This window comes from Loxodonta africana, chromosome 9 (genome assembly GCF_030014295.1).
Source record: "Loxodonta africana isolate mLoxAfr1 chromosome 9, mLoxAfr1.hap2, whole genome shotgun sequence".
NCBI classification, from domain to species: Eukaryota; Metazoa; Chordata; class Mammalia; order Proboscidea; family Elephantidae; genus Loxodonta; species Loxodonta africana.
The window spans coordinates 122,990,037-123,002,072 of NC_087350.1; the positions used below are offsets into that span (position 1 = coordinate 122,990,037).

General features: G+C 59.5%; 1 protein-coding gene across 2 annotated transcripts; it reads left to right on the forward strand.

The window, feature by feature from the left end:
* Positions 1-4,238: 4,238 nt before the first annotated feature.
* Positions 4,239-10,795, forward strand: UAP1L1 (UDP-N-acetylglucosamine pyrophosphorylase 1 like 1). Of its 2 annotated transcripts, XM_064290733.1 has the most exons (9): positions 4,239-4,527; positions 5,135-5,339; positions 5,580-5,755; positions 6,000-6,172; positions 6,257-6,450; positions 6,919-7,059; positions 7,604-7,789; positions 8,354-8,420; positions 8,889-9,085. In XM_064290733.1, the coding sequence occupies exons 1-9, from the start codon at positions 4,239-4,241 to the stop codon at positions 8,973-8,975; spliced, it is 1,518 nt and encodes a 505-aa protein (XP_064146803.1). In that variant the 3' UTR covers positions 8,976-9,085. The 2 variants fall into 2 exon arrangements, with proteins under 2 accessions (XP_064146803.1, XP_064146804.1); XM_064290734.1 differs by lacking the exons at positions 4,239-4,527; positions 8,354-8,420 and having other exon boundaries at positions 4,534-5,339; positions 5,535-5,755; positions 6,245-6,450; positions 8,889-10,795.
* Positions 10,796-12,036: the final 1,241 nt, after the last annotated feature.

The following is a 12,036-nucleotide window of genomic DNA, read 5'->3' on the forward strand; positions in this document are numbered from 1 at the left end:
TTGACCACGAGCTATCTGCAGCTTCTACTTTCTAAGCAGTGTCTTCAAGGCTAAATCAGAAATAGTCACTAAACTTTCTCTGGACAGGCCCCAGCACGAAAGTCCACTGCAGCCCTTGAGGTGGCCTCCCTCCAACCCCCCTCACTAATCCTCCACCGACCTGCCTACCTGGAGCACTACGCCCTGAATCTCCGTGGCCCCTGGTGTCTGTATCTCAGGCAGTGGGGGCAGCTGCTCTGTCCAGGGGGTGGCCTGGGTCCACTTCTCCTTTGGGGTTCCTCCCTCAAAGTCAGGGCCCCCACATACCAAGGAATTTGGGGAGGCTGTGGGAGGGGTGCCCGACTGAGCCTGTCCATCCCTGGCCTCCCCTTCAGTGGGGGCCAGGGTGCATTCGAGAGGTTTGTTCTGCAGCCTCATCCTGGCCCTGCCCTGTTTTCAGCACCAGCCCCAGTCTTTAGGGTCCTGGGCCACCTCCTCTCTGGGCCCTTGAAGGTGGCAGCTCTGCTGCACCACGCTTATCCTCTGCCCAGGCTGACAGCTTTGCAGCCTATCACACCCCCAAGAAGTCTGGTTAGACCCTCAACCTTCAAAGCACTGGCTTTTCTCCTGGCTAACATGGCGATCTCCCCGAGTCTCCATGCTCCATGGCCTGGCCTATGGTGGGTGTTCGTTGGATGGCCGGCACATGGGAGCCTCATCCTGGAGGGTAACAGCAGCAATGCCCTCTCCAAGTGGGAAACCCTGCCAGGCAGAGGCCTGCGGGGTCGGGGGACTGGGAGGGAGATGAGTGTGGGCGCTGAGGCCAGTGGCCAATAGCAAGTGATGCTGCTGCTGCTGCTGCTCAGGACGGCAGGACCAGCAGCGCCCGGGCCGGAGCCCACCACACACAGCAAATACAACTTCTCGAGCATCCAGAGTCCCTGAGGGGTGACCCCACTGGGACGGAGGGAGGCTAGCCCTGCCTGAGGGGGTTCAGAGACTCCAGTCCCCTGCTGGCTCTTGGCCCTTTGGCTGGCCCATAGCCAGATCCCAGAGCAGCGTACAGAAGAAGCTGGACTGGAGCATGACCTGTACTGAGCTGCAACCGCTTCCTCCTTCCACACCCCTTCCCAGTGGCCTGGCACTTACCCACCCCTTCAGCTTCCACCTTGGCTGCCACCCAGACCAGGTGGGTTCCCTTGCAGCCCCTGGGCTTCTCTTTGAAGCTCCCACCTGGTTGTAAGGATGCTCTTCTCGTTGTCCCAAGGCTGCAGCAACTTGGGGAGAGGTGGGGTGGGGCCAGTCAGCCCCTGCTGTGCCCCAGCACTGGGTCCCCACCACCTTCCCAGGGTTCTCTGGTGTCCACTCCCTGAGGACAGTCAACGAGCCCGTTCTGAGCCCAAATGGCTGCTCACCTGAACCCCTCGGAGGAGGCCCGAGGACAAAAGGAAGATGACCCCGTAGCTACAGACCTGCTGTCAGCAGGTGGCACTCCCACCTGCCTGCCCAAGTGGGTCAGCTCAGCTTCTCCTGCCCCTCAGGCACCCCGGCTCACCAACCCCAATTTTCCAAACCCTGCCAAGTTCAGCCCCACTTTGAGGCTTGCCTCTGGGGCCACCCTGACCCTGATGGGTCCAGAGTTCACGTCTTGATCCCAGCCTTCAAGGGTACAGGTGGCATCCCTGCTGCTCAGCCCTGCAGGGCGATAAGGTTCCCATGGACTCTGGCCTGGGCGTGGAGACCTGGCTCCCTACCTCCTACCTACTCTCCACTTGCATGCTTTCCCCAAACTACCCTGCAGCCTACACAGGCTGGTGGTGCCAAGCAGACACTCACTCACTCACTCACTGATTCAGTGAGCACTCCCTGGACACCTGCTATGGCCTTCGCTGTGCTGGGCTCAGAACCAGCACTCATTTGCTCAGTCCACAACATTTGCTGAGTGCCTGCTGTGTGCTGGCCATTGAGCTAAGGTGATGGGGGCAGAGCAGTGAGCCAAGCAAAATCCTGCCTCTGTGGCACAAAGGAAGGAAGGGACAGAGAAGCATTGGAGGGTGTCTCTGAGATAATGTGACCTGGGAAGTTCTCCCAAAGGGGGTGAAACGAGAGCAGAAACCTGAGCAAAATGACACCCTGAGTCGTGTGGGGTCTCACTGAGGAACTGTGTTCAGGCAAGGGAACAGGCAAGTGCAAAGGCCCTGTGGCAGGCCCCAGGCTATCCTCAGGTCCACAGAAGGTATCATGGGCCCAGGCAGGCTGTGATGGTCAGTTACCTAATCCAATAGAGGGGGCTGTAGAGGGGGTCCAGAACTCTGGCAGCACAGTAGTTAAGAACTCAGCTGCTAACCCAAAGGTTGGCAGTTCGAATCCACCAGCAGCTCCTTGGAAACCCTATGGGGCAGTTCTAGTCTGTCCTATAGGGTCGCTGAGTCAGAATCCACTCAATCGCATTGGGTTAAAGGGGGTCCATGTGGGCCAGAACTCGCCTGTAGGGAGACACAATTGCATTAATGGGGGGAGGGAGGAGGAGGCCTGGGGGAAGACCTTACTTTATTTCCTGTCCTAAAGTGTCGTCTGAATTTTTTTTAAACCATGTATACGTACAGAAGGAGCCCTAGTGGCACAGTGGTTAAGGCACTCAGCTGCTAACCAAAAGGTCGGAGTGGTTTAAAACCACCAGCAGGTCTGTGGGAGAAAGATGTGGCCATCTGCTTCCGTAAAGATTTACAGCCTTAGTTAGAAACCCTATGGGTTAGCTATGAGTCGGAATCTACTGGATGGCAGTGGGTTTTGGTTTCGGGTATGTACGCTAAGACCTGTGAAAACCAGAACCTGTGTAAGGCCGAAACCTGGCAGAGGAGGAAAGCTCAAATGTTTCTCACCAAAAGGCGTGACAGAAGTCGTAACACTGCACCCTATCAGAAACGGAAAACTCGCAAGACCCAGAAAAACAAGGCAGTTCTGTGGAACTCTGGTTCTCACAGGTGTCACTGTATGACTTTTAGAAATCCCCGGGCGGCACAAATGGTTGCGTGCTCGACTACCAGCTGAAAAGTTGGCTGTTAGAGCCCACCCAGAGGTCCCCCAGAAGACAGGCCTGGTGATCTGTTTCTGAAAGGTGGCTGGAAGCCCTAGGCAGCAGCTCTACTGTGCACACGTGGGTGGCCATGGGAACTGACTCCGTGGCAACCATTAACATGTATTACTTTTAGACTTAAACCTAGATCATAAAAGAAAGTTTTGTTGCCAAGTGGCCAAAGCTTCCAGATTTTTCACCACCGAATTTATAAAAGGCAAAGAGTTTTAAAACCTGGTAGTTAAAATAACAAAGCAAGGCAGGAGGCTGCTGGAGCCCACCTAGCAACGGGATGGAGGAGGGGCAGGAAGGAGGGAGCCTCGGGGTGGTCTCTTCAGAGATGCCGGGACAGCCAGCCCTGCTGATGACGGTGGGGGATGCCGGGACAGCCAGTTCTGCTGATGACGGTGGGGGATGCCCGGACAGCCAGTCCTGCTGATGACGGTGGGGGATGCCCGGACAGCCAGCCCTGCTGATGACCTGGCCGATCTGCCCACAGTCACATCATAGCCCCGAGTCTGGCTTCTTTGGGCCCCCCTGGACAGCTGCCCCTACCCTCAAGAGATCTCAGCCGGGTTTCTTGGTAAAACGCAAACATGTCCACACCACCCCTAGGCTCAAACCTAGTTCAGGGACAGACCCAGGCCTGCTACCCGCCCAGGAGCCTCCAGCCTCCCCCCTGGGGTCCCAGAGTGTCCCCACAGCCGGGGACTGCGGGCAGGGAGTAGGCTGGATTAGGAATGAAGTTAGCTCTCACTCTCCTGGGGGCTGCCCCGACCCGGGACGCCCAGGTCCCTGTACCTCGGACATCCTTTCTCCCCAAGCGCACGGGTCCAGCTCCTCTGCCCACTTGGGACGGGAGCTACCCCTACGGTCCGCCTGAAGCTGTTGGAGCAGGCTGGAGACGGGGGTAGAGGGGATGGGGGTGTAGGTGGGAGGACAGGGGCGCGGCTGGGGGAGGGGTGGAGTCGGAGCGGGAAGGGGGCAGAACGGGGGCGGGGCCGGGGCGGGGCCGGAGTGTGGCGGGAGCAGGGTCGGGGACGCGACAAGGGCGGGACCGGGACCGGGCGGGGCGCCCTGGGCCCGCCCCCCGCAGGGTCGGCACCGCCCACCGGGTCCCGTGACGCTGGTCTGGGTGCGGGTTAAGGGGGCCCGCTCGGCCCGGCGACGCTGCGTTGGCGACATGGCTTCGGAGCAGGAGGTGCGCGCCCGGCTGCAGCGCGCCGGCCAGGAGCACCTTCTGCGCTTCTCCGCCGAGCTGGCGCCGGGGCCGCGCGCCGCGCTGTTGGCCGAGCTGGCGTCGCTGGAGCCCGGAGCGCTGCGGGAGCACTGCCAGCGCGCGGCCGCCGCCTGCGCCCGCGCCCCCGGCCCGCCGCCCGACCTCGGCGCGCGCCTGCGGCCGCTGCCTCCAGAACGCGTGGGCAGCGCCAGCCGCAGTGACCCCGACGTGCGGCGGCGCTGGGAGGACGAAGGTGGGCGGTTAGCCCCAGGCTGGGGGATGGGGGGCGAGGAAGTGGCGGAGGCTCGGTTTGTGGAAGTTTGTTTCGCTGCATTACTTTGTGAAGTCGCCTCCCTAGCACCCACGTGTGCCAGCCCGCGAGTGGGTGTGGTGCCTCCAAACGCAGCCACCCGGGCCACATTCCCCTGGGGAGCTATGAGCATGCACACCTACGTGGCAGTCCCAGCCCCCAGGAACATCGACGGCGCACAGGCGCCCTTTCACACCGCGCGCGGGCGCACTGCGCTTCTGGCCTCTTGGCCTGGCGGTGAGGCGGGTGCTCCAGGTGTTCACGGAGGGGAGCCTGGCCAGGGGCCGCCGCCATCCAGGCCCTTCCCAGACCTGCCCACGTGCCTGGGAAGGTCCGGATTGGGAGCCATCCCAGAAGGACGCCCTCAGCACCTCCTGAAGGGACAGGGAGAGGTCAGGTTGGGGCCTGGCCCTGGCCCAGATAAGATCAGAATGTTAGGTAGGGAGCTGTTCCTGAACTGGATATCAATCCGAGGCACAGGTGCTGTGAAGAGAAGGGGTGGCTGTGGGCCAGGCCCCAGGCCTCCCCTCATGGCGCCCCCCATTCCTAGGTCTCCACCAGATCGCCCAGAACAAGGTGGCTGTCCTGCTGCTGGCTGGTGGGCAGGGCACGCGCCTGGGTGTGACCTACCCCAAGGGCATGTATCGTGTGGGACTGCCCAGCCAGAAGACCCTGTACCAGCTGCAGGCTGAGCGGATCCGGCGCATAGAGCAACTGGCTGGCAAGCGACACGGGACCCGCTGCACGGTGCCTTGGTGCGCCCTCCTTGTGCTGCCTCAGCCCATGCCCCTTGGGGCTCCAGCCCTGCCCCACACCACGACCTGAGTCCAAACCCCATGCACAACCCTGGAGAGAGTCCTGCACCCACCCAGATTGAGCCCTGAACCTGGCCACCTCGCACGGGCACTGTACCCCAATGCCAGCCCCAGCCCATTCCTGTCTGCCTGCAGGCCTCCTGGGCTGATCTTTCGGCTCAGCCCTCACCTGCCCTGCAGGTACATCATGACGAGCGAGTTCACCCTGGGGCCCACGGCTGAGTTCTTCAAGAAACACGAGTTTTTCCACCTGGATCCCGCGAATGTGGTCATGTTTGAGCAGCGCATGCTACCCGCAGTGACCTTCGACGGCCAGGCTATCCTGGAGCGGAAAGACAAGGTTGCCATGGCCCCAGGTATGGCACAGGGACAGGGGAGGACAGGCAGTCTAGAAGGCAGAGCTCACACTGGGAGCCTGGAGGCCTGGGCCCAAGGCCTGATGCATGCTCTGGGAGGCTGTGTGGCTGTAGAGGGTCGTGTCCTCTCTGGGCCTTAATTTCCCTTAGTGAGCAGATGGCTGCAGGGCTTTTGGTAACTGTGGGCTGTCTCCCTCGTTTCTGGGGCCACAGCTGCCAGGCCCCACCTCTTCCCCTTTTGCAGATGGCAATGGGGGCCTGTACTGTGCCCTTGCGGACCATCAGGTCCTGGAGGACATGGAGCGCCGCGGAGTGCAGTTTGTGCATGTGTACTGTGTGGACAACATCCTGGTGCGGCTGGCCGACCCCCTATTCATTGGTTTCTGCGTGCTGCAGGGTGCGGACTGTGGTGCTAAGGTGAGCCGCGCCCCGCCCCCCCCCCGCCCCACCAGCCCCCACCCCAGCCAGCCCTTTGAGCCCACCACCCAGTCCTGCCTGCAGGTGGTAGAGAAGGCATACCCCGAGGAGCCTGTGGGTGTGGTGTGCCAGGTCGACGGCGTACCCCAGGTGGTGGAGTACAGCGAGATCAGCCCAGAGACAGCGCGGCTGCGGGCGTCTGACGGGAGTCTGCTCTACAGGGCGGGCAACATCTGCAACCACTTCTTCACCCGAGGCTTCCTCCATGCTGTCATCCAGTGAGTGGCCAGGTGGCCGGGAGTCCAGCCAGCGCTGGCCAGGGTTGCTGGTGAGGCCAGACCTGGCCAAGTGCCTGGGCTGAGTGGATGCAGGGCTACTGGCTGGAGGCTGCCTGCTCTGGGAGGGTGGTGTAGGGGGAAGCCGGCTGGTGGCTTAGGTATAGAAGGATTCCTGAACTTGACAAGCCAGAGACGCTAAAGAACCACCGTGAGCTGGGCTGCCTTGCTTTGGTGTGGGCCGTGCTGCCCACAGGCACCATCTCTACCCTCGTGCCTTGCCGATTTGCCTGGATTTTCGGTCCGGGGTGAGGGAAGGTGGCGTGGCCTGTCCTGCTGCTCTCCCCAGAGACCTGTGGTGCCCCCTGCTCCGCCAGGCACACTCCGAGAGGTGAGTCATCCTGGGCATGTCCTATCTGAACTGTATCGTTTCTCCCCGTGTCCTTGTCTTTCTCCCTCCCTGGCACCTAGAGAATCTGAGCCTTTGCTGAAGCCTCACGTGGCTATTAAGAAGGTCCCTTATGTGGATGAGGAAGGGAACCTGGTGAAGCCGCTGAAACCCAACGGGATCAAGATGGAGAAGTTTGTGTTTGATGTGTTCCCATTTGCTAAGTTAGTAGAAGAAGTGTTTGTTCTCTTCCCTTCCTTTTGTTTTGAGGTGGGCTCTCAAGCTCTGTGAGGTGGGGTGGGGACTGGTACAGCTGAAGGGCCCTTTTCCATAGACGGCGAGACAGCACTATTGCCCCTGAGAGGAAGCAGCCTCCCAAGACAGGGGCTTGGGGAACACCTGAGGCAGTTGAGGTCCTTGAGGCTGTGGACTTTGGGGGTCCCCAGTGCCACCTCCTGCTCCCTCCAGCTGCCTCTTATCCAGGGGTAGGAGGTGGTCTCCAAGCCAGGTTGCTGGGGTGGTGTTCAGGGTGTTGGATGCTCCTCTAGGGCCCCAGGACCAGGGTGTTGGGCTGGAGAGCTGGAAGGGAGCACCCTGCCTTCATGGTCAAGGCCCCCACCAGCCCTGGGGTCTCAGGAGCAAAGACTTGCTGGGGCCAGGGAGGCCACTCTGCAGGACTGGTGCAGTGCCCCGCCCCGCCCCACCCCTCAGAGCTCAGGGGAGCAGATCCCTCAGTCACAGCCCGAAGGACTAACCTCCTCCCCACAGGAATTTCGTTGCCTTTGAAGTGCTGCGGGAGGAGGAGTTTTCCCCCCTGAAGAATGCAGACCCCGCTGACAGGGACAGCCCCTCCACCGCTCGGAGGGCTCTGCTCACACAACACTACCGCTGGGCGCTGCAGTCGGGCGCCCGCTTTCTGGATGCCCATGGGGCCTTGCTCCCCACGTTGCCCGGGTGAGTGCGGCCCTGGGTATGGCCATGGGAGTCAGGGCCCACCCCCAGCCCAGGGCCCTGCTGGCTCTGCTGTGGGCCTAGCTGGAGAGGGGGTTTCTCTTGTGGCCCCAGTTGGCGTAGCCTCTGAGGCTGAATCCTTGGAGTCTGTGCAGGGCACCAGGGGAGGTGGGAGCTGAGCCCTCACTCCCTTGTTCACAAGCCTGGAAACCAAGACCACGGTGTGACGTTCAGAATACAGTGGGCAGTCCGCTTTTCAGAGCGGGCAGAGGAGGAGATATTGTTTCTACCTCTCTGTGTGTCTGTGATCACCATCTAAACCCAGCTGCCCTGGCTTTGTGAGAGATGCTTTTGGGGGGTGTTTTCGGGCCAACTCGGACTTGGACTGGGGGCAGGTTGGCTCTGGGCGTTGGAGCCAGAGGAACAAAGAGGCTGAGAAAAGGCTGAGAAGTGGGATGCGCTGCTCAGCCCCTGGCAGGGCTACGTGGAGAGTGCTGGGCAGGGGGAGGGGGAGACCCTGTGGCCACACCTGTTAGCAGCAGATGTTAATGAGTGACTCTCACCCAGGCTGCCCGGAAGTGAAGACCCTTTGGCCATCTGTGAGATTTCACCTCTAGTGTCTTATTCTGGAGAGGTGAGAGTGGCAGCCCTTCCAGGCTTTTCTGGGTGAGAGCTGGGTGAGAGCATGGGGAGCTCAAGCACTGCCTCAGTTTACTAGCGGGAACAATGCGTTCTTAAGTTGAAGAGGACCTTCCAGGATGAAGGGGTTGGGTGAGGTGTTGAGAGACCCCTGAGGCCTTGTGGGGGCACAGGCAAGGAGGGTGAACCAGCTTGGGAGTCTGGTTTGAGCTGGCCAAGGGAAAGCCTTGCTGCGGGAGGGATGCTGGCCCTCTGCTGACCTCTGACCCTGGCTGGCCCCAGCACCTATCTGGGCAGTTCAGGCTGGGGCTTGCCTGGGGGCTGGAGCTTGGCTCACGTAGGCCTGAGTTCTCATCCTCTGGCCCTCCCTGGCTCCGGGTGGCATCTGGAACCTGCTCCAGGGGCATGGCTCCTTGAGGGACGGGTGGACATGATGGCTGAGAGGTGGCCCACTTGCTTGCAGGGTCTGGAGGAGTACCTGCGGGACAGGGAGTTCCAGTCCCCCCTCATCCTGGACGAGGCCCGGGCTCTGCTGCTACAGGAATCCTGACTCGCTCCCACCTGCCCACTCCAGGGCCCTCAGGGAGGACACGGCTCCCAGCAGGGCCTCTGGGCAGGCTCTCAGCATTTCCAGCCTGCAGGACTGAGGAGGAAACTTGTTTGCTCGCTCCGTGAGGGATGGCCTTTCCTGTTCTCAGCTCACAGACACAAGCTGAGGCAGGCTTTGAGGGCTGTGGCCGGCTGACATGTTCTTCTGCTGGGGGTCCATGGGGCAGAGGGACTCAGGACCTCAGCGAATGGGGCTGAGAGGCAGCAACTGGCTGGACCCGAGGAGGTGATGTTTTTTGCAGGAGACCAGGACTGACCCTTCCCCTTCCCCTGGACTCATGAGTGGACGTCACTTTGGCAGTGGTGCCGCCTTTGTGGTCTGGGCTGTAATGAAGCAACACCCTTCCTCAGGCCGACCACGGAGGTCCGCAGTGTGCGCTCCCAATCTCGGGAGGAGGAGGCCCTAGTCAGGGCCCTGGTGCTTTGTTGTGGACATACAGATGAGAGGACCACGTTTGGGTGACATGTCTAAGGGGGCAGCCCCCTTCCTTCATGGCAGCTACGCCAGCCCGTGCCCTCCCTGGTGGCCACCCAAACCCACAACAGAACAGGACTGATGTCCCCATAGAGCCGAGAGAACTTGGCCTCTGAGGACACTGTGGCCCGAAGCCCCAGACCTGAGGACCACCCCATCTCCTCCCGTCTCCATGTCCGTGGAGGCCTTGCCCCCATGGTCTCATTGGTGTCAGGGTTTAGGCTGCTGGGTGTTGGCAGGCTTCCCCAGGACCAGTGGGACTAACACCTTGGGCAGGTCAGGCCAGAGGGCGTGGAGGATGCTGCATGATGGGGGTTGACCAGGCCAGAGGCACCATCCCTCACCTGGTTCTGGTCACTTTTGACAGATTTGGGGCTCATGCCCTTCTCCAGCTCTCTGGGGTGGGGACACAGCCCCTACATTTGGTGCTGGGCGGGCTGCAGGCCCTGACCCTTGGCTGTGCCCCTGCCTTTGCCGAGGTGGGGGAGCCCTGGGTTTGCTGCCCTCACCCTGCGCCTGTGGACCCCAGACAGGACAGTGCGCCTCCCTCTCCCCTGATGGGAGAGCAGCTCCTTCCATGCTGCCTGCTGCTGGGTCGCCTTGTCCCCTCTCAGCCCACCTCACAGGAGCTCTTGGGAGCCACCTGGGGCTCCTCGTTGCCCTCAGTGTCCTCAGGGGAGTGGACAAAGCTGGACCCAGGTGAGACCTCACGGCCAGGTCGTGCTGTGCAATTGTTGGACCAGAGCCTGGACCACAACTGGGCTCTACAAACCTCACAAACCACGTGCCTTAGGACCCTTCTCTCAGTCCCTACAGTTCAGCAGAGGGCCTTGGGGGGGCAAGTGGGGAGGGGTCAGTGGGGCCAGGGTCCTGCTGTTGCTCACCACCACAACTGGAGCCAATATGCATCCTATTTGCATACAAGTGTAGTTAACTGAGTGCTCCTGAAACAGCTCATTTTTTAACTTTTTAATTAAAGCTTTACTTAAAGTTCAAGGACAGTACAGAGAGGTCCCCCCAGTGGTTGCCTTACATGATTACAGTACAGTGCAAGCCAGTAACTTGACATTGGGATACTGTTGTCATTTTATCACAAGTATAGTGCCCACTGCAATTGAAACAGCTGTCCCACCAACGGGAAGATGGTTCTCCACCAACCCTTTTATCCACCCCGCGTCCCTAAGCTTTGTCAAACAATATGGAACAGCTCAGTTTTGAAAGATTGTTTAAAATCTTGATTTCCCACAAAAATTAGATCATTTAAAAATAAACAGCATGTCCTGTAATTGGTTCCTGCCCTGGTGAGTGCAGTTTTTGATCAGTATGGGGTCAGAGCAGGACCAGGCGTCCACAGCTCTGCATGGGGGCTGGATCTGCTGGGCCCCTTTGGGACCAGGTGTGCACACACTAAGGGTGAGAACACACTGGGCTACCTGTGGAGCTTTGGTGGGATTCCCCTCATGCTCCGTTTCAGCTCTTCTAGGGTCTTAGGGGCCTGAGACAACCAGTACGTCCAGAACCTTGGGGACAGACCCTGGAATCTACCCCTCTGATGAGCACAGAGACCCTCAGCTTAGTCTGGTAACACTTCTTCCTTAAGACAACCAGCAGCTATACAGGCAGGTGTTTGAGGGCAGGGCTGGGAATGCTAGCAGAGCCCTGTGTGGGAAGAGATGGGCTAGAAGAGAAAGGGGGCAGGAAAACAGAAGTATCTTTTCAGAATCTGATTTGGACGAGCCAAGGTGCTGAGCCGCGTAGACTAGGGAGCCCTCCAGACACTCAGGAATGCCATAGCTAGGATTGACGGCCAATGGGCAACATGGCCAGAAAGAACCAGGTGAAGGGGTTGGTTTCGGAGGAGGAGCCCTGGGGTGAGCTGAGCTTTCAGCCCTACAGAAGCTGCTTTAAGTTAAAAAAACAAACACCATGGCCATCAAGTTGATTCATAGCGACCCTATAAAACAGTAGAACTGCCCCAAGGAGCAGCTGGTGGATTCAAACTGCTGACCTTTTGGTTAGCAGCAGAACTCTTAACCACTGAGCAGTCAAGGTTTCATGCTGCTTTATTGGGCTTTGATTTTTCACTTAGGGTATCAAAAACTTAAAAGCGCAGAGAAAAACCAAAAATCATGTGGTGGCTGAGAGGTGGCCCACTTGCTGGTCGGCAGATAGGATTCTCTGAATTGGCATTGGGCAGTGTCAAAGTGTAGAAGGGGGCAATGAGAGCGGTTATATGTCGTTACATTAATTTCTAAGGAGATGGCATTGACGCACAGCGCAGGGTCTCAGGGTTGATCAGTCACAAAGGACAGGCCATACATTCTAAAACACAGCGTCTATTCAGGCCCTGGAGTTGCTGCTTCTCAAAGCAAGCTGCACGTTGAGAATTTTCCCAAAAAACCCAACGCCTAAGGCAAAACAATCCCAGCCAAGCTGCTTACTAGGCTATTGTCTGACCTGAACGTGACTCCAGGGAACCCATTCCTTAAAGGCTCAAGGTTCAAAAGGACACCGAAGGACGAATGGT

Bases quoted from the DNA above. Each gene is read 5' to 3' on its own strand.
- UAP1L1 (XM_064290733.1), top strand. From the start codon at position 4,239: ATGGCTTCGGAGCAGGAGGTGCGCGCCCGGCTGCAGCGCGCCGGCCAG. The intron at 4,528-5,134 runs GTGGGCGGTTAG...CCCCATTCCTAG, and splicing joins GCGGCGCTGGGAGGACGAAG to GTCTCCACCAGATCGCCCAG. The intron at 5,756-5,999 runs GTATGGCACAGG...CCCCTTTTGCAG, and splicing joins CAAGGTTGCCATGGCCCCAG to ATGGCAATGGGGGCCTGTAC.